Source organism: Talpa occidentalis, unplaced genomic scaffold (genome assembly GCF_014898055.3).
Source record: "Talpa occidentalis isolate TD23 unplaced genomic scaffold, MPIMG_talOcc4v2.1 talOcc4.13, whole genome shotgun sequence".
NCBI classification, from domain to species: domain Eukaryota; kingdom Metazoa; phylum Chordata; class Mammalia; order Eulipotyphla; family Talpidae; genus Talpa; species Talpa occidentalis.
In genome coordinates, this window is record NW_023601322.1 from 83739612 (window position 1) to 83766182 (window position 26571).

The following is a 26571-nucleotide window of genomic DNA, read 5'->3' on the forward strand; positions in this document are numbered from 1 at the left end:
CAGTGTAGAGGTAAGCATACCGGTCTGACTGGACTGAGCTCAGGAAAGAATGGTAAGTCATGGGTGATGGCAATTCTAGAGAACTCTGAATTATTTTGTAATGGGGAGCTAAGAGCTGGGATGGTGATTTTCAGGGGAAGTGAGGTTAAGAGGAACCTTCACTATTTACTTTCATCTTTATGCTGATGGGAATTACCCGGAGGGAGGGGTGAAAAACGATGGTACAGACGAGACTGGGGAAGACTTAGTGATTTTCTTGAGGAGATGAGAGAGAACAGGCTCTCGTGAATAAATGGACTGACTGGTTTTTAAGCCTAACACCCTAAATAAGTATTGCTTGGCACTGGATCCTTAAATTCATGTTCCTCATGTGATTAAAAAAAAAAAAGTGATGCTTTAAAAACTGTATTGAAGATTTCATGGTTAGTAACTAACAGGGAAACCTTTCTAGATAGAGAATAAAAAGGCACAAACAGGAAACAATTGTTAAGCCAAGTAAGCAAATATGAGGCAGTGGCATAGAGCATGGGCATGAGGAAAAGAGAATGTAAGATAGGTTAAGAACTATGATATTTAGCAGACCTCTGTCTCACCCACTGCTCCCTTCAGCAGTGTATTTCAGTAAAATCTGCCTGTTCTGCTCCCCACTCTGTCTCTGGTGAATCCGTTCACCCCAGACACCTCTGGCTTGTACCCCAGTTCTTCAAAATAAATACAAATTAAAAAAAAAAAAGAACTGCGATATTGTCAAGATTATTTGGGATGGTCCTGTGTTACTGAAGAGCAGCTAGAGATAAGGCCAAATAGGGAAAATAGGACTTCTGGTTGTCAGAATGGAAGGCTGGATTTGTTCAGTTGACATTTTAAGTATCAGGAAGATAGTATGTGATCTTTTAAGCAGGGGAGTGGCCTGCAGAAAGGACTGCATTAAGAAGATTAATCTGGCAGTGTGTAGAGAAGGAATTGGCACACTATAACAAAAAACAGAGAGATTAGCTCTAGGGCTATAAAAACATCATCCTTGAGATTAATAGCATATGGATTAGAGAGAAAGCAGTGGGGAAGGAAACAGCCAAGAATCTGCAGGATGCATCAATGACTTCAGACTCTTGTTGTATCATGTACTTTCCTTTTATAACCCTTAATACTCCTTAATAGTTACTATTTCTATTTGCACGTAAACTCCAAATGACGGGGCTCTGAACCTGTTGTTCATAATTGTATTTCTCTTGCCTCACACACTGTCCTGCACATGCTAGGCATTTAAAGAATTTGTTTGTATAATTAAATAAGATATTGAGGCATATGGAAGAAGTTGATGAGGAATACAAGGGTAAAAAGAATTTAAAAAATACAGAGTAAGGGCCTCCCCAGTGGTGCAGTGGTTGAGCGCTGGGCTGCGAAGCTGCCTGCTGCAGCGCTGGTTTGATCCCAGGCCACTGGTGAGGGTCCCACATGGTGCAGCAGATCCTTCCTGCCGCCCACTGCTCCCCTCAGCAGTGTATTTCGTCAGTCTGCCTGTTCTGCTCCCCGCTCTGGCTTTGGTTAATTCTCTCACCCTCCCATGCTTCTGACTGTACCCAGTGCTTGTATGAATAAATAAATAAAAATAAATCTTAAAAAAAATAATGTATGTGTAAATTTAAAAAAAATACAGAGTAAGACAGGAAAAGATGGAAAAAGAAATGCAAAATATGGGAAAAAGGATAGATGAAGTGGAAGTGGGGGGTGGAGAAGGAATTCTATGGAAGGGAAGGCTGAAAAACAGTAAAGTGATTGCTGCACTGGGAACTGGGTTTGAAGGAAGAATTTTCAAAAGTTCAATTCCATCACATCTTCTCTGTATTAATTAAGTTCCCTGTTTCAACTTCCTCATTTGTAGAACAATTTTAATAACTCCAAGGGGTGGCTGATGATTAAATAAATTAACTCAGCTTGGTACCTGGTGAGCACTGAACAGAGAGTACTCAGCCATCATCGACATCACCATCCCCCAATTTCTATAACCTGCATCATTAAAACCTCTCCTAGCTCTGTAACGATGGAAAAGGCAGGAGAAGAGTCTTCCCTGCAGCCAACACTGCACTGACTTCACTCGGGAATCACGAGTGGCAACCTCAGCACCTCCCTTCCAAGCTACCCTTCTTTCCTTAAATCATAAAAAGCAAGTATCTACCCAAATTTTCCGGCTTCATTTTTATTTCATTATGAAAAGTGGAGATGAGTCAGGGGAAGTAGTGAATGGAAATGAGAAAGTATATTTTGCAAGTAGGTTCAGTGAAGGCAAAACGAGCTAAGTTAACATAGGGGGGAAACAACATAGATAATAGTTTGTAAAAGACAAAGAAAATATAAGATATAAAGTTCCAATGACTGATGGATAAACATCGAATAAAAGCATAATAAAAAGGATGGGTAAAGAAAGCAATATGAAATAATTTGGAAAAGAGAGAAATGCTAGAGTAATTCTTTTTTTTTTTTTTTAAAGATTTACTTATTTATTTATACAAGCACTGGGTACAGTCAGAAGCGCGAGAGGGTGAGAGGATTCACCAGAGCCAGAGCAGGGAGCAGAGCAGGCAGACTGACAAAATACACTGCTGAGGGGAGCAGGGGCGCGGCAGGAGAGGTCTGCATGCCATGTGGGACCCTCGCCCAGCAGCCTGGGATGACCAGTTCTGCAGAGGCTGTGGGCAGCTTTGCAGCCCAGTGCTCAACCGCTGCATCACCAGGGGAGGCCCTAGAGCAATTCTTAACAAAGGTGCTTCCCCTCTTCACAGAGGCTTATTTTGCACCATGTAGAAGCATTTCCAGTTGTCACATGGATATTTCCAGTAGGTACTGGCAATACTATTTAGTAGACGGCATAGAGGCTGCTGCACATTCTATAATACACAAAAAGACTTACATAACAAAGAATGATCGGCGCCAAATAGCAATAGGGCTGTGTTTGAGAAACACTAAAGTGGAGATTACAGTAAAGAGGAAGAGAAAGAAGCAAAAGACTATCTGGTCAGTCTTCTCCTCAAAACCAGAATTCACATTTGACACTGAGTAAGAATTTAAACCCTTAAAAATGCCAATGTGGGGCCTCCCCGGGTGGCACAGGCAGTTGAGTGCTGTGCTGTGAAGCTGTCCACAGCCTCTACAGCACAGGTTCGATCCTGGTCGGCCAGCGAGGGTCCCACATGGCACTGCAGACCTCTCCTGTCTCACCCGCTGCTCCCCTCAGCAGTGTGTTTCGTCAGTCTGTCTGTTCTGCTCCCCGCTCTGTCTCTGGTGAATCTTCTCATCCTCCCGCACATCTGGCCTGTACCCCAGTTCTTGAATGAATGAATGCATAAATAAATCTTTAAAAAAAATGCCAATGTGTCCCTCTCACCCCTGTTCCCCCACTCACTCCATGCTGGCCTCTTACTCTTCTGCAAATACTCAGCCACATGGGCCCTAGAACACTGTTCCCTCTGCTGGAGAAGGTCTCCTTCACCTTGAAGTCTTTCTACTGATGTGGCTCCATCCTTCCTCAAGCAGACTTATTCAGAAACAGCCTATTTAAAACAGCACCTCCTCCTCACTCTGCTCATCCCATTATAACCTTCTATTGTTTTATAGGGCTTGTCACCTAGTATTTGATATAACCTGGCATTTATTATGTTGCTTTGTCTTCCTCTTCCCCATCCCACCCACTGTGTAAGTTCCATGAAGGAATTCTGGTTATTTGGGTTAACCAGTAACTCCCCAGTAGCCAGATAGTACCTGGCATTCAATTAGTGCTATAAGTATTTATTGAATAAGGAGACTCAGACACATTCAAGTAATAACGATGATTATAAATACACCTGCTCAGGGGCCTCCCCGGAGGCGCAGCGGTTGAGAGCTGGGCTGCGAAGCTGCCCACAGCCTCTGCAGCACTGGTTCTATCCCGGGTTGCTCCCCGGCCACCAGAGGAGGGTCCCACATGGGGCGCAGACCTCTCCTGCCGCCAGCTGCTCCCCTCAGCAGTGTACTTCGGTCCTTCTGCCGGTTCTGCTCCCTGCTCTGGCTCTGGTGAATTCTCTCCCCCTCCTGCGCTTCTGACTGTACCCAGTGCTTGTATAAATAAATAAATAAATCTTTTTTTAAAATTAAAAAAATAAATAATTACACCAGCTCAATGTGTCCATGAGAACTCCTCTAAAGTGTTTCACATGTACTGACATATTTAATCTCCCCAACCAGTTTATACAGTACATGACGAGGATATCACAGTAATGCAATTTGAAATGAAGCAGACTGCTCACTTCAGAAATAAGAACCTGCCCTTGTACAGTATGCCTAACTGCGCAACACAGTCTCAAAATTTTGTTATTTAAAAAAAGATAATTCCAAATATTTATCAAAACATCAATCTATCGGGCCTCCCTGGTGGGGCAGGCAGTTGAGCACAGCATTGTGAAGCTGTCCGCAGCCTCTGCAGTGCTGGTTCGATTCCCGCCAGCCCTGGAAATACCCACATGGCAGGGTGAACGAACCTCTCCTGTCTCACCCGCTGCTCCCGCAGCAGTGTATTTCTGTCGGCCTGTCTGTTCAGTTTCCTGCTGTCTCGGGTGAATCCTCTCATCCTTGCACACATCTGACCTATACCCCAGTTCTTGTATAAAAATAAATAAATCTTAAAAAAAATCAATCTATCAAAGGATAATGAAACATACACACTTGATTGACAGCTGAATAGAAAAACTGATCTCATACGTAAGTTTTAAGATTATAAAGCTAATTGCATTTTTTTTGTTTGCAGCAACACTGTTTGCCAACACTGAATATGATTCAGAACTACAAGCTCACATCTCTTTGCATGTATGTTATTCCATCATGTCCCCCACCAAGGCACCTAGAGTCCCCCACTACAATCCACTAGGCTCCCACCTCTCTCACAATGTCATTTTCAATTAATTATGGCTGCCCTATAGGGTTATCACTGTCATCAAATTAAAAAAAAAAAAAAGAGTTACCTGGTAGCTTTTTCATAATTTTTAGCTGCCTTATTTAAATTTTTATCCAGAAATCATACACCTACAAAAGCTTAATGGTCACAATGTGTATATAACATTTTTTAACGAACTCTAAAAATAATAACTGTCTACCTCTTGTTTTCAAATACATTCTCATTTCTTTAACAACAGAACATTCCAGAGTGTGTATTAAAAGTAACTACTGATGTTAGTAATATATGTTGAAAATTTATAATACATTAACACAATTCCTAAGATCTCTCTTCTAATGTGGAATAACAAAGGGCCATTTACATGAGTTTAAAAGCCTTGCCCTCATATTCCAAAACTATAATGAATCATTATAGGAGTTACTATACATCTTATTAAGCAAAGTTGAAAATTCATTAACTCAGAGAGAAATCAATTAAAACAGAAAGTGAGACGAATGTTTCTTCCATCTTTGCATTCTAATGTGACTTAAACCTCGACACATTCTACATGTTTGACTTACGTGATGAAGTTAACCTTACTACTGGTGACTTTCTTCAAGGGGACAGGCATGTTTTAGGGTTGCACTTCAGTCAGAAGCGCGGGAGGGTGAGAGAATTGCAGGCAGAAGGACCGAAGTCGTGAGTGGCAGGAAGTCTAACCTGTACTCCAGTATGGCTGAGCGCTTTCTCAAGGGGATGTCTTTAATCAAATTCACGCTTGCACAGTGTCTTCAGCACAGTGTCTCACATATATCAAGAAACTAATAAATATTAATGCATGAATTAATGTAATATAACGATAAAGAAAACAGATAAAGAAAAATGATGTTCTGGGACTAGATTCAAGAGAAGAATTTGCTTTATTTACAATAAGACCTGCAAACATTTTTCCTTCTATGTAGTGATGTATCCTAGCACACAAGTGAGAGCTAAACTTTAGACCCATGAACATTCTACAGTCACTGGAGATTAGTGAGGGGCGGGCAGAGAGGTAGGGAGGTAGTAGGTAGGTAGGTAGACAGACAGACAGATGTATAGCAAAGTGAGAGTCCCTCCAAGAAAAGTAAATAGCTGATAAGCTACTCAATTGCTCCATGTACTAAAAACCCACCATTTTGCAGTCATTAGTATTTCTTTTTTTTTTTTTAATAGAGGCATGTTTATTTATTTATTTGTTTGTTTGTTTGTTTGTTTGTTTATACAAGCACTGGGTACAGTCAGAAGCACAGGAGGGTGAGAGAATTCACCAGAGCCAGAGTGGGGAGCAGAGCAGGCAGAAGGACCGAAGTACACTGCTGAGGGGAGCAACGGGCGGCAGGAGAGGTCTGCACGCCATGTGGGACCCTCCTCCGGTGGCGGGGGAGCAGCCAGGGATCGAACCGGTGCCACAGAGGCCGCGGGCAGCTTCGCAACCCAGCACTCAACTGCTGCGCCACCGGGGAGGTCCATTAGTATTTCTTTTTTTCTTGTCATGGAGATCTAGAACTTTTGATCTTGAAAATTATAGAGCTGAGTTTCAAATAACTAGGTGATTTTTTTTTTTTAAGTCACTTATTTTGTCTCTTCACCTGAATCATTCCTCACTCTCCCAAGATACCCTGGATGTGTGTGAAAACTTGTGTGTATGAACTCTATTCCAGGAGAAATACTCACTGTTTTGTCACACATTTAAAGGCCTGCATGAACATGGGGGAATATTACAAACCACTGCTACTAGAAGACAACTGATTGGACCATTATTTTTTTAACTGGTATATTCCTATCACATGAACAGTCTTTGAAATCTTGGGATAAGAACTGATATTTTGAAAGCAGCAAAGACACACCAACATATCTGTTAGTTTTTGTGTAGTACTAGAGAAGAGAACCAATCTGAAATCATCAAATTTGCTTTCTCCAGGCAAATATGGCATCTATTATCTGTACTGGAAAATCCTATTCATAGTGTACCAAATACCACTTTGACTGACTCATTCAGTACAGGTAGTTCATTAGATTTACTGATTCAATTATTCTATAGGCAAAAGTCTACTTAAAATACCAATCTCAAAAAGCACTGATAAAACGAAAATTATAAGTTTAATCTTAACAATGTTAATATTTTTAAAATAAAGTGGACTCTGCAAAATGAATTCCTTTAGTGTCCTGTTCTGCCATTCCGAATTAAAAATAATAATAATAATAATTATATGCCATATAAGGTAGCATCTGCTCTAAGTTGCCAGGATATCTTAAGAGCCTATTTTGATTTGGACGTTATTAAAATATGCCTATTTTCCTCTTTAAGTTAATGTTATTTCCTGGCTCTTATTTAGAATGGAAGTCCTGACTTTGGGTTCCCAGGTCTTACAGGAAATCATAATTAAGAGTAGTTCTTCCCAATGAACTAACTTTCAATAAATGAAGATTTTTCTATATTGAGGGAAAAGGGGATTTTAGAATAGGGTCATTTCTCGTATCATTTATGTGTAGGGGAGTGGAGGTGGTTTACAATCAATAGCACTAAAGTTAACATACGGAATGTGATAATGAACATACATATGACATTGCTAGCCAGCTCCGTAATTTTGTACCTGATGATGAACTAAAAAAATTTTCTATCTCACATCAGAAAGTAAAACAATCATAATACCCCAAATATCTTAGAAGATAGTGTCTCCCAATTTTATACCAACAAAAGAGAACAGTTGCCTAAATTATTTTTAATTCTTATGGAACATCTGTAAACAATATTAGATAACAAATCCTAGATAACAAACACCCATATTGGCTGTTCCTTTATTTTTAAAGACATAATATAAACAAAACTCTGTAATATTCTTAACATATTTGCTGAAGGCAAAATAGGTTAAAGGTAATTCACCATGCCACCTATTTGCAAATTGCAAGGCTTAATTAATTCACAATTAATTTTGCTCACTATTAATTTTGGCTTCCCAAATTAAATGCAAACCACACAATGACTGTTACCACAACGAAGTAATAAACTGTTCAGCAAGTCTGAGGTTAAAAGGTGTATTTTAGTGGAATTTTAAGAAACAGATACTGCTGCTGGGGATAAAAATTTGTGAAAACTCCTTAGAAAACGGCATAGCAGTAGGAATGGAAAACTCCATTTTCACAACTTTGAAATTCTAATAAAATGTGAAAAACAAAAAGCCATGTTGCTTAGTGGTTAAACACTTCTCCACTTATAAGCCAAGTGACCTTGAGCAAGTAACCTAACCTCTCTGGCCTCTACTTTTTTATCTGTAAAGCAGAATAACAACATTACCTTTTTTCATATGTCTGTTTTGAGGATTTACTATACATAAATGCACTCAGAAGAGTACCAAGCAGAGTAAAACTATCTGTTTTAGTTATTTTTAGTGCAGAAACTCTTTTAGTGATATTTCATAACCACAAAAAAATTGGAAATATATATAATTTCCAACATTAAGGGACTAAGGGACTATAAAGTATAGCCAACCTATAAAACAGTTATGATCTCACACTGAAAGAAAACATCATTGGTTTCATAATTTCATAATTTTATGACTTCACTTAACTTAAAATATGCACATAAAAAGACTAGATAGGAATACAACAAAATTTTACCATTGTTAATTCTTCATGGCACTAAAGATAATTTTTATTTTCTCCATAATTTCTAGATTTTCCCTAAACTTTCTGAATAATCATGTGCTGTTATCTCTTCTGAAATGGCGGGGAAAATATGTTCTTTACAAAAACAATACCGTTGAGGTTGGGGGTGTGGGAGAGATGAATAGGTGGAGTATTGTTTTTTATTTAAATTTTATTTTTATATTCCCCATACAATTACAACCCCCTTATTTTGACCCCAAGCCCTCCTTTCCCTGCCCCCACCCCCCACAGAGTGTCTCTGCTTCTTAGTTGTTTGTTGATTTTGATATTTTCTTTCTTATAGTTATTGTTTTTCCTGGTCCCTTATTCAAGTTTTCTAGATTCCTGCTTTGAGTGAGACCATCGGTATTTTTCTTTTTCTTTCTGGCTTATTTCGCTGAGCATGATCCCTTCCAGCTCCATCCATGTTGCTGCAAATTGCATGTGTTGATCTTTTTTGATCGCTGAGTAATATTCCATGGTGTATATGCACCACATCTTCTTGATCCAGTCATCTATTTTTGGGCATTTGGGTTGTTTCCATAGCTTAGCTATTGTAAACAGTGCTGCTATAAACATAGGGGTGCAGGTGCTCTTTGGAATTGATGTTTCTGTGTCCTTTGGGTAAATACCTAGGAGTGGAATTGCTGGATCATATGGAAGCTCTATGTTTAGTAGGTCAAGAAATCTCCTATAGGTGGAGTATTTTGAGGGCAGTGCAAGTGCTATGTATGATGTCATAACGATGGACACATGTCACTATACATGTATCCAAACCTATAGAATATGCATAATTAAGAGTGAACCATAAGGTAAACTATGGACTTTGGGTGACTTTTGGGTTCATCAGTTGAAATTTGGTGATGGGGGAGGGTATGCATGCCCAGGAGGAAGGGGATATATGGGAAGTCAAACTACCTAACTCTCAGTTTTGATGTGTACCTAAAACCACTATATAAATAAAAATGTAACTTTTGAAATGGTAAAATAATATGCTTTGTTGTTTAATCTTTTATTTTCTGCTTCATGTCTTCAGAAATGAGGTAAAGTCCACCAATGATTTTATTGCTCGAATTCTTAAAGTCCACCTATGAAATTTGTCATGAACTACAGAACTGTCTATAGATGGTTTTTTGGCTTAATTTTTGGGAAAATGTGCTTTACTAATCTCTATCTTTTTTCATATATTTTGATTTAAATAGCTGTGATTCCCAGAGCAGCAAGAGTAGGAAAAAATACAATGCAGGTAACAATGAAATCTATTACTTGGTTTTATTATGTATTATTCTCCTATTACCTGAAGCACACTATGTATTACTTCAAGGCTGTCTGAATTTCTTATGAGCTAATTCTCTAAGTATTGAATGGTTTAATGCATTAGAAACAGAGACAGAGAAGGATAGTTATTGGCTACCTCTATCTTCTCAGAATCATTCTGCTTTTTCAGCAACATGCTAAGCCATCATGCTTAAGAAAAGAAAAATCTAAAAGCATTTTAGTATTACATAAATATTTCTCCGTTTAGGGAGGCAGACGCTTCGTATAAAATACTAAAAGTACAGCAATTACTACAATTGCGTGAACTGTGAAATTCCCTTCATTCACAACTTTAGAACTTGCAAAATACTCCAGAGACTATTCTTTTTAATTTGTTCTTGTAATCAGTTTTATAATGCATGGACTCATTAACCAAAAAATATTAGGTAGGATTTCCTAGAGCAATAAACTACAGAACTTTAAGTGGATACAACATTTAGAAAGAGGAAAACATTAAAAAAAAAATCGTTTTACAGATAACTGTTAATTCTGTCTCCTCAGCCTCCAAAGGGACTGAAAATCATGGTACTTTCTAACCTACAGCCATAATGCCTTCCCTCCATCGAGTCTAATCATTGAGTGATTCCAGGGCACACATAGAGCAACTCATGTTAAAGGGGTCCTCCATGAAAGTCATGTCTACTCACAAGTTCTGCCCCCCAATTTTTTTAAATGACTGAATAAATCAATAAAAAGATAAGCAAGCAACATATATATGTACTTAAAATCTTAAATACTACAAAAAAAATGGCAAAGGTTTTAGTTAGTCTAAATGAAAAGAGAATCCGGCTAAGGTAGCAATGAATTTTCTTTCCAAGGCAATGATAAGTTTATAATATCTTCCAATCTCTCTCTCTACCCAACAAAATCTGTGCTACCATATTCACACCAACATTTGATGCAAAATAGCTTATCCATAAGATATTCATAAAACAACAGGCAAAATGCTATGCAAAGATGTCAGATTATTTGATAATCATTGTAAATAATGGCTTTTTACCTACATTTTTTAGCAAAAATGGATCAACTCACAGCAAATGAAGTAGTGACAGCTAATGGTTAATTTTCTCCATAAACTTCAGAGAGGCACCATTAATTTTTCCTTTTTTTTAATGTGTAGAAAAAAGTTATATGGATTAATCTTGTATTCTACTGTGATTTCCTGTTAATTCTTTTTACCTCTCCAAATTGTATTCACAGTACGAAGAAAGATACAAAATCTGATTTTTGACTCTTCCTTCTCCCCGAGAACTTATCCTTCATGAAATCTCCAATATTTGGTTGTAAAATGTGAATGCACAACTCCCTGTACATTGTATTGATCCATCTGTAGTAACCATGAAAACTTGAATAAATCATAAATTTCTTAAATTTATATCTTCCCACCTTTTAAATCTTCTGTTCTCTTCACCAAAGGCTTACCAGACTACCAAGCACATAGTGAGTACTGGTTTATCAACCTACATGTGCTCGTTGTTAGTGTCAATTCTGTTTCCACTGTCTCACCAGCCTATGAGGCCGCATTAAGCAGCAGTGTCTTTTTATGATGTTGATATTCAAAGAAAGGACAAAGGCCCACTGAGAATTTTGAGCTCAATGAGACCAAAAGCTACAGCTCATTCATGTTGGTAGCAACAACAACAAAAAATATTAAATGTAGTAGCTGCTTGAATAATAAGTATCTTTGCTGAATTATACTTAAGACTTTCCATTATTATATAAAAGACCAAGAGATCTATATGACTTCTGAAAAGTTAAGTTACTTGGAGTTTTGCTAAATTCTGAGTGCAGAATAAAACAATAATACAATAGCAAATGATTAATAACTAAATAACCATAAAAGATACCCAGTATGACAAATGAGTTTTGTTACTAATTCTTAAAGCATTCCAAAGCAATTACTGATTAGGTGCAAATCTATCCCACTACCTGAGTATTCAGATGACTGAAGTTCAGAAAACTTCTTAAAAGAAAAGCCATTTCAAAATAATTTCAAACAAAAGTAAAATGTTGCTGGTTCAGAGTTATGCTAAGTTAAAGGGCAGGATATTTTTAAAAGAATATTGCATTTTAATTAGAGTGAAAAAGCAGAAAAGAAAAACAAACACCATATGGTGACTGATACAGTAATCTAGTCATAATCACTTTTTTAATTTGTTTCAAGTTAATAAGAGCTTTTTGCTAATTCATATTAAAATATATCATAACTTAAGAACACAGACTTGCTAGTGGAGGATTCTGAGTTCTAAATATAACAGTTTATGTTTACTATATACCAATTATAAACTGCTGGACTATTGAATGTAGCGGTTGATGAATAAAGAATAACATTTATAAGTCATATGTATATAAGAGATCAACAAGTTTTGTAATTTGCAATGTTTCTGGTATTGGCCCATTCACAACCACATCAAAGACATGTTTGGTCACCTGCAGAATTATCTTAAAAAGATAAATGCGGGGTCACTGCAAGATATCATGGGTTAAACATGCCCTATACATATTTTGTTCTCAAAATAATGCACTCTTATTATATAAGAATGCATGTTTGGAGATTCAGTCATAGTATATACAATTCCATGTGCAAACCTAGGAAGACATAGCCACACAAAAATGATCAGCAATCATATCACATCTTTTATCATTTATGAATTTTCCTTGGGGGTGGGGGGTAAAGATTTTAACCCAAACAGGCCCTGGCAGCCAACCAAAGCTTGCAAAGCACCAAGCCAAATTTTATCTCCAGATCTGTCTGGAAGAGAGATTTTTTTTCATTTACTTTATTGTACATTCTACCTGCATTTCTATTCCTTTTATAAACTACATAATTTTTTTCCTTTAAAAATCTTCAAGTAAATGAAAACACAAAACAGTGAAAGAGAGCGATCCACAGACTGCTTGATTACTTCTTTGTGATTCTAACCAAAAGCCACACCACAGGGAGATTTTCTCCCTCAGGCTCATCATCATCATACACACATGCACACACAACACATGCACACACGCACACACACATACCTGGTCTCCAAATGTCTACGGAACAATGATGCAAAGCAGAAGCAGAAGCACGGGCAGTTTCCTGTCATTTATTCTGTGTAAAATAGGGATTGAAGTGACAAGTCGTAACATAAGAAGTATGTGCCCAAAGACGCAGAGTCCTGATCGACTCCCTTGCTTTTACTCTCAGACTCCTCTTAAAACATGACTGTGCCGAAGTAGGTTTCCACATCCCCACTTCAGAAACCTCAACAACTTGCAAGCACCGTGCTGCCAAAAGAAACACGCCGAAATTTGTTCGTTTCTTAAAACGCCATAATGTTTCAGATGAAAACACAGCCTGCCAAAGATGTCAAATAAAAGAATAACAAAGAAACGAACAGCATCTTCAGACTCGAATTTCAATGCATAACCTCACCATCTGTCAACCAGTTGTGAGGCAATGATCTTGGAGAAGCCCTGCAAACACCAACAAGTTTCAGCCTCACATCTATCATCTCCCTCCACCTCCACTCTCAGGACCTCAGCAGTAATTATGCTCTGTCTGTGGAGCAACCTGCGGGAATGACATTTGCCACTGGCAAACCCACCCCTCTCCAAGAACGAGGCATTTTTTACAGACTTGGATAGGGTAACACTTGCAAAGTCCTGTTCCTGGAGTTAATGGGGTGGTGTTGGGGGGGGGGTGGATAAGAAAGGGAGGTGCGTTTCCTTCCCTTGCATTTGGATTGGAACTTGAATAAAGGAGGCTCATCTCCAGAGGTCAGACACCCAAACCACTCTCCACGCCTCCCACCTGGCCCCTGAAACAGGATGACAATTTTGGACCCGGACGACGCCCCACCCCTTCCCTTTCCGAGGCTGCGGCCGCCCGCCCCCTCTGAAGTTAGCCCCAGCTCTCCAGCGGCCGCGGGTGTCTCCCCGGCCGGGGCTCCGCCACTAGCTCCACGACGCCCCCAGCCGCCCGCCGGGGTCGCGGGGGACCCCACCCCTTTCCACGGCCCTCGCCCCGCCCGGGGCGCAGCCAGAGTTACGCAGCCTCAGCCCTGGCACGGCCTCCGCTTCCTTCTCCCCGGCTCCCCCGGGATGGGGGTGCCGGCCGGGCCAGAGGGGAAGGCTGGGGGCGGGAAACCACCCAAGCAGTCCCGGCTCCCCAGAGTCAGGACGCAAGTGGCCAGACCCGGAGCGAGCCGCACGCGCGCACGCACCCTGAACACACTCACTCACCGACGCGCCCCGCTCCCCGGGTTCAATGCCAAGGAAGGAAGTGGGGTGGCGGGCAGGCCCGGAGTTACCGGGAGCGGCGTCGGGAGGAGAGCAGGGGATGCTTCGGGAGCTACGAAAGTCACAAGGTCCCGGACCCCCGCGCGCCCCCAGGGCCGTCTTCCTTTCAGGGGGCTCGGAGGCGCGCAGGGGAGATGGAGCGCAGCGTCCCCGGGGCTGCCCTGCCCGGCCTGGACCGGAGCCGGGAGTCCGGCCCCTTGAGCCGGGGTTGGAGAGGTTGCCAGGCAAGGTGCGCCTCGCCAGAGGACTCCCGGGGAGCGAGAGGGCAGGGGAGCGGCACCTCGCGGGGGCCGGGGGCCGGGGCGCTCCCTGCGCCTCGGCCGACACACCCCTGGGGGTCCCCTCCCCGACCTGCGCCCCCGCGGGCGGACACGCGCGCGCACCGTCCCCGGCCCGGCGATTCGAGACACTAGTTGATTTTCTGATTTAAAAAAAAAAAAAAAAAAAAGTGCAGCAACTCTTGTCAGGAGTCGCCGGCGCACGAAAGTCGTCTGCGGGCGTGTTCCCACAGTTGGTCGAGTTCAGCAACGCGGCTCCCCTCTGGAAACCGGAGCCGGCGCCCCGGGCGCGTGCAGGGCGCCCCACTCCCGCCCGCCCGCGCGCCGCTCACCTCCTTAAGTTCCTTGGCCACGTCCTTCAGGTCGCCCAGGACTAACTCCAGATCCTCCACGATGATCTTGATCTGCTCCTTCACCTTGGTCTTGGAGGCTGCGGGCGGTCCCTCGGCTGGAGAGGACGAGGAGGGGGTCCCCTTGGACTTGGCTGACATTCTTCGGGGGCAAGTGAGGCAGGTCAGCACAGGCGGGCGAGCGGAGGCTGCTGCGCGCCCCCGTCCCTGGCACTGCCGCGGCCGCTGCCGCCCCAGCCCCCCACATCTTGGGCGCTCCCCGGGCGGCGGCGGGTGGCTGCGCTCGGCGCTCGGCCGGGCGGCCGCACTGTGGTGCTGCCATCAACTCCCCGAGACGCGGCGCGCTCGGCGCGGGGCTGCAGACGGGCGAGCAGCGCGCCTGCGCCTCCTGCCGCCGCCGCCCGGCGCCCCGGCGCACACGCGCGCGCTCCCCGCCCCCCGCCCCCCGGCCCCGGCCCCGGCCCCGGCCCCGCGCGCGCGCTGCGGCCCCGCCGCGCCGCCCTCCCGGGGGTCGCCGCCCGCCCCGGGGCGCCCGGGCGCGCGGGGCAAGTTCGCGTCCTCACCCCCTCGGCGGCGTCTGGAGAGGCCCCCGCCTCGCCGCGCGCCCGGCGTCTGCGCGCGCCTGGCACGGGGCCCCCGGCTGCACCCGCTGGCGCAGCCCCGGAGCCCCCCGCGCTGGCCCGTCAGTTGAGAAAGAAGCAGGGCGCGGGCAGGAGTTGGAGCGCAGGGCCGGCGGGCGGCTCTGCGGGCTGGTCCAGGACCAGATGACCCCGGGGCATCGTCCTGGAGACCCGCGAGGCGGGCGGAGGTGTTGTTTCTCCGCCGCGGGCGGGACGCAAACTCGTCCCCTGCAATCGTGAAATTCAACCGCGTCCTTGAAAGACGTGGCTTCAGCCTCCTGATTCCACAGAACTAATAGCGGATCCATTCATTGGAAGTGCCCACACCAACCATCCCCGAGACGCCGTCTGAGTCATCCTCACTGTAGTTATCTGGACAGTTGCTTATTTTTTATTTATTTATTTATTTTTATTGTGTGTGTGTGTGTGGCAGTTCTTACTTATTCTGAGGTGTGTTTTGGGGGTACAGGGGGAAAATATCCTGCCTGCATCTTCTCTTCAGGGAATTGAAGATTGTCTCCAACTTTTTTTTATCTTTTTTTTTTTTTTTTTGGTAAATATCCATTCCAAGTATTTTGCCACTAAATAAATAGGAAATAATGGTGACTAGTGTCAAAAGGAACCAGGGAGGAGAGTTAATAGGAAACCTTCACTTCTATTCTCAGTAGGTGGTCACCATGCTCATTAGCGACAGTTTTAATTTCCTTAGCAGCGAAACCATGGGCTATTAGCTACTGACCTGGCAGGCTGGCTCTACTTCGTTTTCTTCAGTGCCACCCCTCCACATCATCCTTTTAATAAGCTTCCATTTTAACCATTCTTGGCAGAGCTCTCTTGATGCGCACATCCTAGGCCCACCCCCCCCCAACATGCTTTCATACATAAGGACAGTCTTAGCGGCTCTTCTCTTCCCAATTCCTTAAGCTTCTCATACTCACTCTCTTCATTCTGCACAACTCCTCTGGATGAAAACCTTTGGAGGTCATAGTGGGAATATGGGAGAATAAAAAAGACAACAGAAGAAAAAAAATAGAAAATTAAAAGTGATGCATTGAAAAATCAGAAGGGGGAGGGCAAAAATAGAGGCTGCAGGTAGAGAATTAAAGTAAGGAAAGAATTAAGCAGTATAGAGGAAACATCAGAAAGAGGAAACAGAAAAAAATAATTCCAAGTGTTAAATAAGTAATATGTTTCAGATAGAGAAAACAGGTTTTCTTAATTCCTCTATCTCTTCTTTTTTATTTTATAAAGATGTACTAGAAAAAACAATTATGAGGGTTCACAAGGGTCCCATTTGAGATTCTTAATCTTCAATGATAGTCTTAGTTCATGTCCGAATAAAAATAAATGGGAAGAAATGTCAGGAGACGATGTGAGAAACAGATTTGATTTTTGGGATTCTCAGTAGTCAACAAGGAGATAGGGAAGTCCCCCAACCTCAAATTTTAACCACCATAGGCAATAATATTGGGTAAGAGGAAGAGAAGTGGCATTTCTCTTGCCTGTGACAAAAAAAAAAAAAATCCTCTTACCACATCAGAATAGTTCTGTGCTCCTTTGAATCTCCTCTATTAATGATCAAAAATAGAAATCTGTTCTTCTATACTATCCATTGCTATTAATGAATCAAGCTATTCTGACTCAAAATCAAATCATAATTATTACTGTAAAGCATGTCTTCGATACCCATATCAAAATGTAAAATAATGGCTAAATCTATATTTATCTCTATCTAAGTGCAATAGTAAGTTACCTGACGTCGAAAGTTAAAATTGGCTTTCAAATTCAAACTGAAAAAGTTAGTTGAACCCCAGCAGTGGTACTTATCACCAACTTCTAGTCATCAAGTAGGTTTTAATAAAATATTACTAAAGAAAACAATTTTTGCAAAGGAGTTAAAAATATGGAGAGGAAGAAGACAGAATGGAAAGAATATACATAGAGTCTATTTTTCACTACCCTTATAGAAAATTCATTCATTCCTTTGGCTCATCCTCAGCTCTCTCAGAGACAGTCAGCTTTAAATGTTTTAAATAAAGCCAAATTGTAGGAACCACATTAGCAAAAGTGACACAATATTTCTGATGAATCTGTCCACAGATGTGTTTGTCTTCTAGTGTTAGCTAGAATGGGCACATATTAAACCACAACCACTTATAAACTTAGATTTGATAACATTCTAAATAGAGCAGGGAGTTTGTGCTAAACAAGTGAGAGTATGCACCAGTATTTCATTGTCTCTTTTTTCATCATTTTCTGAATTTTGTAGCAGGAAGAGTTGGATAATAACAGGAGATCATCTAGTGGTTGCTTCTTCAGTTACAAGCACTTATCAGTCAGTCCTCATTCTCTCTCTCTCTCTCTCTCTCATTGCATCAATAAGTACCTAATAATTAACCTGCAACAGAAAATGCTATGACACTGAAAAAATTTCCATTCCCAAGAGCGCAAGAATATTCCCAAAATATTTTGCCTCACTCCAATTCTCACAAAAAGGAGAATATGCATCCCTCTAATGGAGACTTTGAGGATTTTGGGTGGCTTTTTTTTTTTTCTTTTACCTGAACTTATATTTGTCTGTAAGCTTCAATAAAGTTATTAGAGATACTTGGGGATATGAAGGAAAATAAAGTAACAGTTTTCTTCTCTAACCAAGATAGATTTCACTGGGGGATAAGAGAAGAAAGTGGTAGAAAAGGGTATGACAGAGAGAAGAGAAAATATAATTAGTGAAATGCAGCAAAGAACAATTTAGTCGTCCATACACACATCAACTAATAAATATACTGCAAATGCCTGACCAGAGGTTCTCAAACTCTGGAATACATTAGAACCTGTTAAAACACAGAGAGCTGAATCTCACCCTACAGATCTGGGGTAGGCTCTGAAATTGGGATTTGGACAATCTTCTAGGGTGCTGGCAGAGATCACACTCTAAAAACCACTGGTTCACAGATTAAAGGAAAAATTTAGATTTCATTTTAGTAAGAATAGGCCTTAAAGATCCTCTACGATATGTCTGTATGTTATTGGTGAGAAAGATAAGGTCTGGGAAGGATAGCTGGTATTTCACATGTAGAGAATACAAATTCTAACCCCATTGGGTTAGAACTCCAGGGTCCTCATTTTGGTGTGTTTTCTCCATTTGTCTGGAGAATATTTCCTTTTGATGGATCAACTGCTTTTGGTGAGATGGCTATCAACTCTTTTTTAAAAAAATATTTTATTTATTTATGTATACAAGAACTGGGGTCTAGGCCAGAGGTGTGGGGGAGGCATGTGTGAGAGGATTCAACAAAGATAGAGTGGGAAGCAGAACAGGCAGACTGACTGAAATACACTGCTGAGGGGAGCAGTGGGCAAGACAGGAGAGGTCTGTTGTGCCATGTGGGTTGCTCCCTGCCTGGGAATTGAAATCATGCTGCAGTGGTGGGCAATAGCTTGACAGCACTGAGACTTTAACCCCTAAGCCACCAAGGAGGCCCGGCTATCAACTCTTGGTGTGTATTGGTGATAAAGAAAAAAGTGATGTGGAAGTTTAATGACAAATACTCTACTCTCTTGAGTAAGTAGAACGGTGTCTGTTGCAAAGTAGCTACTCAATAAATACTTGACAATGAAGTGAACAAGTGAATCCCTATTGACAATGAAGTGAATACTTGACAATGAAGTGAACAAGCGGGGTCCCTCTCTGTGTGTTTTGAGATTAAGTTAATTCAACAAATTCATTTTGAAAATAGCTATTCTGGGCATACCCTATGCTATGGCATAGATTTGCTAGCAGGTTTAGCAAGACACAATCCCAGCAGGTACAAAGACATAACAGCGCATGAGGAATTCCACTTGGGACCCCACAGCATCTCCTCCTGCCCTTTTCCCAGTTGGAGGCGGTTCATTTTATTGAACCTCCAAAGTCAACATATTTTTTATTCTACCCATGTGACAGAAACTGAACTTTTAATTAACAAAAGAAATTGTCTCCCGCTGAACCATAAAAAGATGAGAGTAGAAATATCTTTGAGTAGGAGGAGCCAAAAATTCTAGGACCCCTAAGGCAGTTTTTCCTGTCCCTTTATTCCAATCCATTTGCGTGAATTGGCTTCTTTTTTTTTTTTTTTTTTTTTTTGGTGAATAAATTCTTTTTTTTTTGTATTTGCTGAATTTTTAAAAACTTTTATTTTATATAATTCCTACACCATTTTTCATTTTTGCACAATGTATGCATTTTCATTTTGGTTATATTCCCCATACAATCCCCACCCCCCGTTATTCTGACCCGAATCCCTCTTCTCCCCCCCCTGCCCCCCACCGTAGTGTCTCTCTGGTCTATAGTTGCTTGTTGCTTGTTGATTTTTATTTTATTGCAATTAGTCTTTTTCCTGGTCCCTTATTTAGGTTTTTCTAGATTCCTGCTGTGAGTGAGACCATCCGGTATTTTTCTTTTTCTTTCTGGCTTATTTCGCTGAGCATGATTCCTTCCAGCTCCATCCATGTTGCTGCAAATTGCATGAGTTTCTTTCTTTTAAGCCAGTTTCTCCATAAAGTTGAACCTTGGTCACTGATAAGTCCAGACCTGCATTTTCACAACACTGCCACTTGGAAAGAGAGAGAACACCCCAGTCAACTCCCAGTAGAGGGCTTTGAGGTACAACTTAGTCTATGAACATCTGCTTCACCCAACACTGTGACTGAGATGGGGTTGTCAGATGCAAAGCGCCCATCTGAGTGGCGCCATTCTTACCTCAAAAAAAAAAAAAAAAAAAAAAAAAAAAAATCCCGTATTTATATATTTATTACCATTCTTTCCAGCAGGTGGCAGTAAAAAGAGTGAGTCTACCAAAAGCTATATATTATGATAATTCATTGATATATGGAAGTAAAGTGGTTTTAGGAAGAAAAATCATTTTCAAATTCACTTTTTCAACTTTAGATTTTAGAGGTGAGGTTGGAATGAGTTGAGTTAAGAGGTCTTTGGGGTGGAATGAATGTCTATTGCAGGTGAAAGGACATGAGTTTTGGAGACTAGGAATGAAAAGGTATGGACCGAGTGTTTGTGTTCTTTCAAAATTCGTATGTTCAAGCACTAACCCCTGGTGTTAGATTAGGACTTTGGGAGGTAATTAGGGTTAAAAGAGGTCATGAGGACAGGATCTTTATGAGAGAACTAGATGTCTTAAAAATAGGGGAAAAATCTTTTCCTCCTGCCCCACTCTCTCTCTCAGCAAGCACCACAGCAAGGCCATGTGAGGACACAGCAATAAAGCAATTATCTGTGAACCAGGCAGAGAACCTTGACCTTGAGCTTCTCAGCCTCCAGAAGATGAAAAAAATAATTCTTTTTTTAAGTCACCCAGTCTACAATACTTTACCATCACAGCCAGAGCTCCCTGAGACAGCTATTGTCTACCTCAAAGGAGTTCTAAAATTATATAAAGATGGTGGCATCTCTTAGAGAGTACCCAAATAAGCCTTGGAGCTTGACTGGTGCATGGAATGCATATGTGGAAAGTGGTCTCTGGGGGTTTGCAACTCAAAAGTAATGAAGTTGAATGGCAAAGTCTTCGGTAATGAACAGAAAAGGGCAAGAGAAAGAGCAGCTTGCCCAGTTAGGGTGACTGCATGGTTATGAAGTACACACCGCCTAAGGGCCTAAATGAGGTAGAAGCAATGAGGCTGTACTAATAGTAGTAATCCATAAGTTTTCAGGTATGAGAAGCAGGTATCAGCCAAGTGCTCTGGCAACAAATTCCACACATCAGTAAGAAAGAAGTTAAAGTTGATTTTAAGGTTTGAGTGTATGTTATTTACAAGCATTTATTCTAATATGTTTGGAAACATACTTAAAAGTTATGCATAATCCCGTAATGATGCATTTCAGTGGATGGAAGTAAGAAGCAAAATGTATGTCTCCTATAGTATGAAATCAAATGGTCATGCATAGTTCTTCTTCAAAGAGCTGAAAAGTGTAAGCAAATGATGCAGTATTCAAAGACTAGGGATTACTCAAAAAGTTCATGTATAGAATAGTCAACATCAAAAAATTAACAGACATTTATATTTTTAAAGATTTATTCATTTATGCATACAATAACTGGGGTACACGTCAGAGGTTTGGGGGGGTGAGAGGATTCACCAGAGACAGAGTGGAGAACAGAACAGGCAGATTGACTGAAATACACTGCTGAGGGGAGCTGCAGGCGAGTCAGGTGAGGTCTGCTGCACCATGTGGGTAGTTCCCTGGCCAGGGATCGAACCTGTGCTGCAGTGCTGCGGATAGCTTCATAGTGCTATGCTTAACCCCTTGCAACACCAGGGAGGCCTGACATTTATATTTTAATAGAAAGTGCTAATGTAACAAAATCTTTAGAAAATTTTAGAATCTTGAGACTGAAGATAACCTTAGAAGTTATTATCCAAATCTTTGCATTTACCTTATGTAGACACTGAGTACAGAGAGATTACACCATCTGGTGAGAGACCACAGAATCAATAAATGATCAGAATCAGACACTTGTTGTAGATGGACCCTCAATGGCCGAAGTAGAATATTAGCTATCCCTAAACAAACTCTTTTTGAAAGCACTGTATAATCAGAGATCATTTAAGTCATCTCTACCTTAAAAGTTCCCTACTCTTGAGGCATATAGTCAATCTCCACTACTATGAAAGATTTTGGCAATACTATCCTTTGAAAAATAGCAGGGATTAAAAAAGGAAACACCAATTTCATAGGCTCTACAAAAGTTGCATAGCAGACTTCAAAGATTCATTTATTTATACAAGCACTGGGTACAGTAAAAAGCGCGGGAGGGTGAGAGAATTCACCAGAGCCAGAACGGGGAACAGAACAGGCAGACTGATGAAATACACTGCTGAGGGGAGCAGCGGGCGTGGCAGGAGAGGTCTGTGCTCCATTTGGGACCCTCGCTGGCAGTCCGGGATCCAACCGGTGCTGCAGAGCCTGTGGGCAGCTTCGCAACCCAGCGCCCAGCGCTCAACCGCTGCACAACCAGGAGAGGCCCTGCATAGCAGACTTTAAAGGCAGTATTGGAGTAGTAAAAGTAACTGCTAACTCAGTAATATAGCAAAAACATCAGTAAATTTTCACAATATGGACTTCTTATCACTATGTGTCAACATTTGAATATATGTGTTTAGCATGGGAACATATGTTTAACCAACTGTCACTAATGAAATTGGATCAAAACCTTGGTATCACTGCTATTTTAATATTTGGTTCTAATATTCTATTAAATATTTTTCAGATATCTTTCCACATGCTTGCACACTATTTTCTTTTTCAAGAACTGTTATAATTCATAGAAATTGTTTTAAACTCAGCACCTATTCAAAAGTGCTATAATTGAGAAAAATGCTCACTATTAATAAATCTTAAAACAATATCTTCATTCCACAGAAGCATCCCATCAGAATCATCTTCTCCTCTGTTACTTAGCTTTTCATGTAATTTTTTAAAAAAACGTTTTAATATTACCACGTATAGAGTCCGCTTAAACTGCATTTTCAATGTATTTTTCAGGTAACAAATTTTGGCAATAACTAAACTGACAGTTTAGTATGACATCTAAAAATGATTTAGACCTTTCACATATATCACTGGCATTTAGTGTCCCTTGTTCCAGAAAATGCAGGTCCTATCAGCTGCCGGAGTATGTAAAGGACCCCTAATGAGTGGGACTGTTTCCTTTAAAAATTACCATGTCACAGAAACATTAATTCCAAAGGGCACCTGCACCCCTATGTTTACAGCAGCACTATTTACAATAGCTAAGCTTTGGAAACAACCCAAATGCCCAAAAATAGATGACTGGATCAAGAAGATGTGGTACATATACACCATGGAATATTACTCAGCATTCAAAAAAGATAAACACATGCAGTTTGCAGCAACATGCATGGCGCTGGAAGGGATCATGCTCAGCGAAACAAGCCAGAAAGAAAAAGAAAAATACCGGATGGTCTCACTCATAGCAGGAATCTAGAAAACTTAAATAAGAGATCAGGAAAAAGACTAATCAATACAAAGTAAAAATCAAAATCAATAAGCAACTCTAAACCAGAGACACACTATGGGGGCGGTGGGGGGAGGGGGGGAGGGGCAGGGAGAGGAAGGATTAGGGTCAAAATAAGGGAGGGTGCAATTATATGGGGAATATAACCAAAATGAAAATGCATACATTGTGCAAAAATGAAAAATGCTATAAGAATTATATAAAATAAAATATTAAAAAAATAAAATAAATTTAAGCATTCTTTTATTATTTAAAAAATAAAAATAAAAATCACCGTGTCAAAGGAATATAGGACTTAATCGAAGGAAAAGTCTCTATCCCTCATTTTGAGCATCTAAGGAACTAATACAAAGTGCCTCTCTGTCTCTCTCACTCTTTCCAAACACTGAAACAGCAGGGTTAGAGGGTCAAACTCAATGAATTTGAAGGTAGAAACCTTAGGTGCATGTGAAACTCACATTCTGCGCCAGCTATGAGACCTTAGACTCAGAAGCTCCCCTTCCATTTGCTTCTTAATCTCCAAATGTAGATACGAGATCTGTTTTGCAAAAGTGAATTGAGAATAAAAAGAGATAATTATGTGGAAACGTTTGTTAATCTGTGAATTACCGAATAAACGTTAGTCACTGTTAGTCTTTTTGTGCTTATTTTGATTGATGTTCTCTTTGCATCAAGGAACCTGCTACCTCCACAGTTCCAGGATTTGGCTGCTTTCCATAATTGCTTGATTAAGTAAATCTCTCTACAACAGCATTTTTTCAAATTATGTTCCAGCAGTTTCAATTTTCAAGAAAAATAAAATTGGAGGTACTGCATACTGTGCAACCCTATTACATAATGATGAGGTCAAATATCAGCTATTAAATTCTGAATATTCTTACCTAAGTTTCCAAACTTACGTGATCATAGAATCTCATTACCATGGCCTTCCCTTCCCTCCTTTCTCCTTTTGTTCTCTCCCTTTCCCTCCCCTCTTCACTTTTTTTTTTTTTTTTTAAGATTTATTTATTTATTTATACAAGCACTGGGTACAGTCAGAAGCACGGGAAGGTGAGAGAATTCACCAGAGCCAGAGCGGGGAACAGAACAGGCAGACTGACGAAGTACACTGCTGAGGGGAGCAGCGGGCGCAGCAGGAGAGGTCTGCTGCACCACGTGGGACCCTCGCCAGTGGCCGGGGATGGAACTGGCACTGCAGAGACCGCAGGCAGCTATGCAGCCCAGCTCTCAACTGCTGCGCCACCAGGGGAGGCCCCCCTTCTCACTTTTTGACCTAACACTGTAAGCACTCTGCTCACATAATTTTATTAAACACAATCCAATGAGATCTGTTCTAAGAGTTTCTAGAGATTAGTCTTTATATATAATTTTGCTTTTCCTAGGCAATCATTCTATATTCCTGATTCATTCTGTACAGGAGGGTTTCATCAGGAATCCTGTGTGTGTGTAAGCGCATATGTGCATTTCAGTAGTATTTTAGGGTGATGTAGTATTGCATGTAATAACTTTTATTCTGAAATTTTTATTTATGCTGTTAATACAAAACTTTATTTTCAAGCAGTTCTCAATGTTGTATCATTACTTCCATTGATTCTCAGGAAAATCCAATAAAGCTAGGGCAGAGATGTACTATTATGCTCCATTTGATGAAGTTTCCAAGGCTGAGACTTATCTGGAGATCACACAGCTGTTATGGGACAGAACCAGTAGCAGAACCCAGATGTGTTCCTTTTTCTTCACTGAGCTTTCTCCTACAGGGCAAAGCTGCCTTCCATTCTGTGCACCTCCAACTCTCTTTGCTGTCTTTGAGTGCCAAAATATAGTTGTTGCTTTTCCTTGTTTCCAATAATAAACTTGAAGGGTAGGATTTGTTTGTTTCTTTGTAGCTGCCTGATAACAGAACCCCTCTCTTTATTTGCTACAGGGCATTTGGGGTATAGGAGAGGGAGTTGGAGAGGTTTATGTTTGGTTTGAATTACTTCAGGAAAAGTCTCCTGCTCTCCAATTCAGACTGCGATTTACTGAATACGTTTCAAAGACTATGGCCATTTCAGATTCTTTAAGCACAAGACTGAATCCTCATAGGTTCGGGTTAATAACCTTGTAGTAGAACAGTATGCACTTTAGCAAAGGAACCCTCCCTGCCATAGGTGATGGCGAAGTCTTAGGAAAGAAAAGCAATTACTCAAGTTGTGCCCATCTGCAGTTGTAAAAGAGCTCAGAATCCATGAATGCAACCCAGAAAACAAAAGGGAAAGCTTTTCACCGTGCACTTCTTCCCTGCATTTGCCGTATTGGCAGCACAGTAATATCCCTGGCATTCCTGAGCTGTTGGGCAGAGAGGCAGAGGGATAGAAGGTGTGACTGAGTGTACCTTGGCATACCACCCCACTGTGGCATACAGGGAGAGTCAGTCAGCTTCTCTCCGATGGGTGAGTGCAAGGTAAATTACAGCCAAGGAATGGGTGGTTAAAATGGTATGAAAACCACAGTGTGTACCAAATTCTGCAATAATGTAACCATTGAATTTAATTTGCACCTCACCCAGGATTTTTATTGTTTCAGCAGTTGCAGCATAAAAATCAATAATGTATGCAATATTGATTCTAGTAGAGGTGTACACTGTTTCTTATTTACCTGACAACATAGATGGCTTGAAGCTCAAAAATCATTGTTCACAAAGCTGTTTCACTAAATCCACTGATAAATTGCACATCACAAAATTAATTTAATATTGTCCTTTTTATCTTGACATAAGACATACATTAGAACATTTGAGTCTATTTTGTAAGGATAATCCTAGCAAAGTTACGAAATTAAAATGGGTCTTCCAGAAGGACAGAATTGAACTTTATGTGGTGACCTTAACACAACATATACAGTTGCTTATTTATAGATATGAAATGTATATGTTATAATGCAAAATTCAATCAAAAGTAAAAAGAGTAGAAAGATGGAAGATGTGGGGGTCAGTAGAGCAAGAGTTTGAATTAATCAAACCAGACACAGTGCCCGTGACTTTTTTTTTTTTTTTTTTTTTTTTTTTTGCAGTGATCTATGCTCACAGTCTAAAGATTTCAGGTCAGTGTGCTGCTGAGCAGTCTG

General features: G+C 41.0%; 1 protein-coding gene across 2 annotated transcripts in view; it reads right to left on the minus strand.

Annotated features, from left to right (window-relative positions):
* The window catches only part of PRR16 (proline rich 16), a 282894-nt gene extending 267875 nt beyond the window's left edge, over window positions 1-15019 (minus strand). For both annotated transcript variants that reach the window (XR_008551505.1, XM_037509469.2), the window contains exon 1: window positions 14796-15019. Coding sequence is in view for 1 of the 2 variants with exons in the window: in XM_037509469.2 (XP_037365366.2) it covers window positions 14796-14954 (159 nt within the window). In the remaining variant the exon portion in view is untranslated. The remainder of the gene's footprint in view (window positions 1-14795) is intronic.
* Between the last annotated feature and the right edge of the window lie 11552 nt (window positions 15020-26571).